Below are 6,772 nucleotides of genomic sequence, written 5' to 3'. Positions count from 1 at the left end.
ACAAAATATCAATGTAGATTAACATAAAATCCAACAACTTATCAGTACATACACTATTTATTTCTTTAATAAATAACTGTTTTTCCATTTTTTTCAAAAACCTTGTACATATGGATGGATGGAAATATCCCAAATATTTCATGAATGAAATAATATTAAAAAATGTTTAATGAATGAAACGGTATTAATTCACCAAAAATTTAACGTGGTGAACAATTTTGTAGGAACGATTTTTGTAACACAAAGCTTGGAGCGCGATATTGAAGTAGTCGTGACCTAAAGGTTAAGACGTCATGCGTCAGGTGCATTCGTATTTAACGATGCAACGGTGTTCGAATCCCGCAGGCGGGTACCAATTTTTCTAATGAAATACGTACTTAACAATTGTTCACGATTGACTTCCACGATGAAGGAATAACATCGTGTAATAAAAATCAAACCCGCAAAATTATAATTTGTATAATTACTGGTGGTAGGACCTCTTGTGAGTCCACAGGGGTAGGTACCACCGCCCCGCCTATTTCTGCCGTGAAGCAGTAATGCGTTTCGGTTTGAAGGGTGGGGCAGCCGTTGTAACTATACTGAGACCTTAGAACTTATATTTCAAGGTGTGTGGCGCATTTACGTTGTAGATGTCTATGGTTTCCAGTAACCACTTAACACCAGGTGGGCTGTGAGCTCGTCCACACATCTAGGTAATAAAAAAAAGAAAAAAGATTACTCTTCTAAATGTGAATGGAGTGGTGGTGAATCCAAATATTGATTATATTCTAAACTAATCAAAATGTACCTGATCAATTAGTCAAATAATCATGATCCACTGATAAATAATCAATGTTTTAAGAAGATACCGATATTCTTGAATCGAGTTCAGCAATGAGCTATCAAACTGTCAATGTCTACTATTACCTACTATCAAACACTACTGTCAAACAAGATCATATTAGTTACGAAACAAATATAAAAATGCGAATATACGGTTATTTAGCAAAAAAAGTCGGGGATTTGACCATAAAATATTCCAATTTTCCCGAATCCTATGTCAAAAAAAGCTATGAACAGGTTGATATTCACTTCACACAAATACTAGCTCATTTTAAAAACATAACCTCTATTCCTAATTCTGTGCATTGATTCTACCAGGTTTACTGGAAGACTCCCGCTGGGTATCCTCAGTACAAGAAAGCTCAGGTTGCTCGTAAGAAGTACCGGTTCACAACAAACAGACCCTGGACCGGTCAATTTCGGCAACAGAATGAACCTGGCACATTAAGGAAGAAGGTCTTCGTCGAACCGATTCGTGATTGGACATTTTTCAGGTGCGTTGAAAGAGGCAGCATTAATAATAATAATAAAAAAAAATTGTTTGTTGTAATTTCAATAACGGACTAAGGGAACCAAGTAAAAAAACAACAAATGAATATAAGTTAAATCTTTTTCAGAGGTGATCGCGTGGAAGTTATGGTAGGAAAAGACAAAGGTAAACAAGGGATTGTATCCCAAGTCATACAGGAGCGTAACTGGGTTATTGTCGAAGGTCTTAATACACATCTTAGGGTTGTAAGTATTATAAAATAGAAAATAATTTTAAATTCAAGATTGAATCCCCACTGTGGTTTCATATTACAAGAACTTATGTAAACATTCCGTATTCAACAATATGAATAATTTCTGTGCACTCTGCCCATCCACTGTGCACTCTGGGTTTCCGCCATTAGTTAAATTGTTCTCAGCTGTCACATAGAATAGCCACTAAGTTGATTACTGCATTGATTTCAATCAGACTGCTCTTTCTAGTTACAGTTGAATAAGTTTGAAATCTAAGTCAATAAGATGGGAAATTGATTTTTTTTTCTGTTTTAGGTTGGAAAAGATAAAAACTTCCCAGGAATAACAATTCAGTCTGAAGCTCCGCTATTGGTAACCAGTGATGTGAAATTGGTCGACCCAGAGTCCTTGAAGGCTACTGATGTAGAATGGAGATACACCGAAGAAGGAGATAAGGTAAGAAAAATGTTTTTTTTTTCATAAAAGTTTTATTCCTCTTACTGGTTTTTATAAAAGAAAACAATGTTCTATATTTATTATATTTTACACAGTGCTAGAAGCTTATAGAATGTGTTTGTTCATTTTCTGCCTATATTCCTGTTCTAATGAACTTGCATAACTTATATTTCAGTTGGTATTCAATAGTTATCAAGGCTAAAATTTTACAAATAAAAAATAACGGATGTCATTTTTTTTCAAACCAGAACATATTGTTCTACGACACATTTTTTATTACAGGTACGAGTGTCATTGGCCAGCAGTCGAATCATACCCATTCCTAAAACAGCCGAAGAAACAATTGATTACAAGAGTAAAGAGTTGTACATTGATAATATTGAAAAGGACACCACTGCAGATGCTGCTACTAAGGTCGGCATAATACACCACCAATATTACGAATATGCTGTAACAATGTAGTAAGATGCGGACATATTGTATACACAAGAGCTTTAACTAAGAAAGACACATCTTGTGTCCAAAGCTAGTATTGAATACATAATTTTTTTGTTTAGTCATTAACTCTTTTGTAAATAGCTAAAATCGCTAATGAACGTCGGGAATGTCGTCTAATTAGTTCTAGTCTCTCCTTTATTCCACATTTGATTGATATGAAAAAGAAAAAAAAAAGAATTCTAAAGGTTACTTTACAAAAGCAGAGTTTCGTTTCGCGATCTTTCTAATGGCCCTAGTTTACTATTTGTATGTCATTGTATGTGTTTTGTTTGTTTATAATTGGTCCTAGAATAAAACAAAGGATTAGCTGGTATTGTTTTTAATAAACAGTTCGACATCAACGCCATCTAGTGATCGATTTGCGTATTCTTTTTGGTCGTACGCTCCTTTGCGAAGCAAACTTGTTTCTAAATTTGAATCGCTAGATGTCGCTATAATAAATTATTTTAATATGTTTTTTTCAGATAACTTTTGCGCCAAAACTCAGGACCTTTGAAATGGACATTATGGAAGAAATGGGTATAAAAGAGGATAGGGTTCCCGCCAAAAGTTACTGGTATTAAAACTAGATAATTGCTTTGTATTATTAATGTAACTTTAAAATAAAATATCAATTGATTTTATTTTTTTATTTTACTCTGTATACTCTCCTCTGTGTATAATACGATTGAAATATCGGCTTCATATCGGTGAAGGTAACGACTTAGCACCAGGTGAGCTGTGAGCTCGTGTATATAGCTGGCATAGTGCAATTAATAAAACTTAACTCATTCCGTATCAGAACTGCCTGTTTTCGTTGATTAAAATGACAAGGTCATCACCGGCTTAGATAAGAATGCATTTTGTAATAAAATGTTATTATGTCATAAGTTGCAAGTTTAAGTGCACTGAATATTGATTCTTATTATATTATTTCGGTGCATTCGCATTAAACAACGATTGAAAAGCTCCCCAGCTTTTCGTAATTAATATGGTTTTATTTATTTATAACAAAAATTTCAACGATATTTGACGTTGTTTAATTTTTTTTAATAAAAGAACACTTATTGCGGTATAACTATAATAGTTAGACATATGCTGTCGCGACACTTTGTAAATAATAATGTGTTCTACAAAGTCGTAGTACATTATTTTATTCTATCATCAATAGTTATCGCAGGGCACGCGATGTAAAGAATATTTTAGGTAATTTTTTTTACACCTTGGGTTACATTATTGGAGTTTTAGTAAGGTTCTCTAATTTTTTTTCAAAAAAGATTTTTAGCATATGTCACTCGGGAATAGTGTAGCTTCCAAACAGTGAAAGAATTTTTCAAATCGGTTCAGTAGTTTCGGAGCCTGTTCAATACAAACAAACAAACAAATCTTTCCTCTTTATAATCTAAAATATATATAATATATAAAATTCTCGTGTCACAATGTTCGTTCCCATACTCCTCCGAAACCGCTTGACCGATTCTCATGAAATTTTTTATGCATATTCTGTAAGCCTGAGAATCGGCTACTATCTATTTTTCATACCCCTAAGTGATTAGGGTTGGCCACCCCTAACATTTTTTTTTATTTGGACTTTTTTTTGTTTTAATGAGGTATTATGTGGTTGAATGAGGTTTTGTTATTTTCATTATATATTCCCTCATCGTTCACAGCACTACATACCTCTTTCACTCATTTACCACATCCTTACACACTTACAATAAGTTTTTTTGTACACTAGAAATTTCCTAGAAATCTTATATATGGCAAAACAATGTTTGCCGGGTCAGCTAGTATTAGTATAGATTAAACAAGCACTCGCGTCGGGAACGACTTCCACGGTAAAGGGAGTATTGATTTATGCATAAATAGATAATTGTCCTGGCTGGTCCCGTGTGTTCAGTGCGAGTTTTTTAACGGTCTCGATAGCGTAAAAGTTAAATCAAATTTGTATGGAGTTGGAACGTTCGCCTACCTTTGCCGCTAGGGGCGCTGTTTCAACTGCATACACAAATTTGAGTTACTTTTACGCTATAGAGAATGTTAAAAAACTCACATTAAGCATACTAGTCCAAAGCGACTGAGATTAGAAAATTTAAACATTAGCAGTTAATACCTTTTATATTACAAACATTGGGAACAAAACAAGCAAGGTCATACGGCCCTAAATTAGGATTTTATGTGTTATGGGTCTTTTCAGGACAGGTGGGCGAGTAAGGACTCGGTCAGGAGGGGTGGGATTTGCTAACAGCTACCCGAGCGTCGCCAAAAGAAACCTAAAAACTCATGAGTAGATGCTTCGCGAATGAATCTACTACCGGACCGGAATCGCGACCCGCTGAGAAGATCCGGCGAGATTCTCAGCGGGCTGATATTTAGGTTAGGTTGAGTTAGAGCGAGTTTGACCGACCGACCGAGTTTTTATTTATTGCTTAGATGGGTGGACGAGCTCACAGCCCACCTGGTGTTAAGTGGTTACTGGAGCCCATAGACATCTACGACGTAAATGAGCCACCCACCTTGAGATATAAGTTCTAAGGTCTCAAGTATAGTTACAACGGCTGCCCCATCCTTCAAACCGAAACGCATTACTGCTTCACGGCAGAAATAGATAAGGCGGTGGTACCAAGAAGACTAACAAGAAGTCTTACCACCAGTAATCCAACCAACCAACCACCACCACGACCGAGTTAGAGCTGAAGGCGTCTAATGCAAGAGTCTCATGGCTCCATAAGGACGTCGTGTAATGTGTACCAGGGACTGAAGTACATTCTTGTATACATTTAAATATATGTATACATATATATAGACAACACCGAGACAAAGAGCTAACAAACATCATCTTAAACAATATTTGACCGATTTGGGAATCGAACCCACGACCCTCGGTGCAATAATTAGTGCCGTTAACTGTTGCACCACCGAGTCAGTCACCATTATTACAATCCTCACATTATTACAGGCGTCCAATATTAAGATTTTGTTGTAATTTCGCCCCTAATACAGTAGCGTTAGGGCTGTACGTACGGAAGATCGTTCATTTTCTTTTATTCTATAAGTCCAAAGGCATAACTGCTCCACGGCCGAAATAGACAGAGTGGTGATACCTACCCGTGCGGACTCACAAGACGCACCTACCACCAGCGAACTACAATCTCGTACGTAATGTTTTTTTTTTTTTAGTCAGTAGGAAATCGCCGGACATCCGCCTTCCATTGGGGATGGAGGGCGGGGCATGTCAGAGTCGAACTGACTAAAACCTCCTGTCGTTCAACAACCAACGTCCAAACCTCGCATGAGACAGAACTCATGAAAAGGCAAAGGGGGGAAAGTGAAGCGTTTAGTGCGGAGCACATCTCTTCCATCACCCTCCCCCTCGGGACGCCGGACCGGCGGTCGTCGGCGCCACGACCACCAGCCCTCTCGGTCGGCAGGCTATCCGAAGCCCGCTTATATGGCGCCGGTTGGTGAGCCGTACGTAATGTTAATAAAAATAATACAAAAGGAAATCATTGAAACGTTACATCATCAAAGATTATCTCTAAGGGCATAAGCGTCGGTGCTTGTCACAACAAACATGTTTTGATGTTTTGTTTACGTTTGAATAAGCGTTAATGTATACAAATAGCTCGCTATTTTTAATGCACAGCAGAAATAGACCGTATGTACAACGGCAAACCTTTCCTTTTGTATTTTAGACTGCTGAATGAGCTAGTTTAGCTGTCCAATTCTTGGTAGCCGGTGTCCCTGATTCTTAACAGCGTGCATGTGGCTACCCACTCTGAGATATTAGGCCAATGTCTCAATTCTAAAAAGTAACAAAAAGATAACAGAGGGAATTGTTCATAAGGCCCATAGTTCTTGTCTAAAGTACCTGTAAGATTCTCTTGTAAGCATATCAATTAGAAATAGTATTCAAATGGCTTCCCTGGCACTAGAGATATCAATGAGAATCATCTAAAATCTAAAGCATAATAATATAAATTCGTGTATTTCTTCCATATCCGTCACCACACGGGACAGGTAAATTAGCCTTAAAAACTCGACAACATCAAATCATTCTACTCTATCACAAAAAAAATCCGGGATAAATTGATAATATTTTGGAAGTCGGTTAAAAATAGGGTTATTTCTGACTCTAATACGAACGAAACCTCGGGAAAAACTATTATAAAATTACTAATACATTTTTAAAGGCCAAATTGAACGAAGTTAATTTAATTATAAAAAAGTTAATACATGAGTGAACCATTTAATTTTACTTTAAGTGTAAGATCCGCGCGCTCTTTTATTG

General features: G+C 36.6%; 1 protein-coding gene across 1 annotated transcript; it reads left to right on the top strand.

Annotated features, from left to right (window-relative positions):
- The first annotated feature begins 903 nt into the window (after positions 1-903).
- mRpL24 (mitochondrial ribosomal protein L24) lies at positions 904-3,125 on the top strand. The gene is made up of 6 exons (XM_028171592.2): positions 904-1,062; positions 1,144-1,319; positions 1,443-1,560; positions 1,864-2,004; positions 2,287-2,418; positions 2,967-3,125. Exons 1-6 carry the CDS (start codon positions 967-969, stop codon positions 3,063-3,065), a joined length of 762 nt encoding a protein of 253 aa, XP_028027393.1. The 5' UTR covers positions 904-966; the 3' UTR covers positions 3,066-3,125.
- Positions 3,126-6,772: the final 3,647 nt, after the last annotated feature.

This window comes from Bombyx mandarina, chromosome 28 (assembly GCF_030267445.1).
Source record: "Bombyx mandarina strain Sakado chromosome 28, ASM3026744v2".
NCBI lineage: Eukaryota > Metazoa > Arthropoda > Insecta > Lepidoptera > Bombycidae > Bombyx > Bombyx mandarina.
The sequence above is the reverse complement of the archived record's forward strand: the minus strand, read 5'-3'. Positions and strand labels throughout refer to the sequence as shown.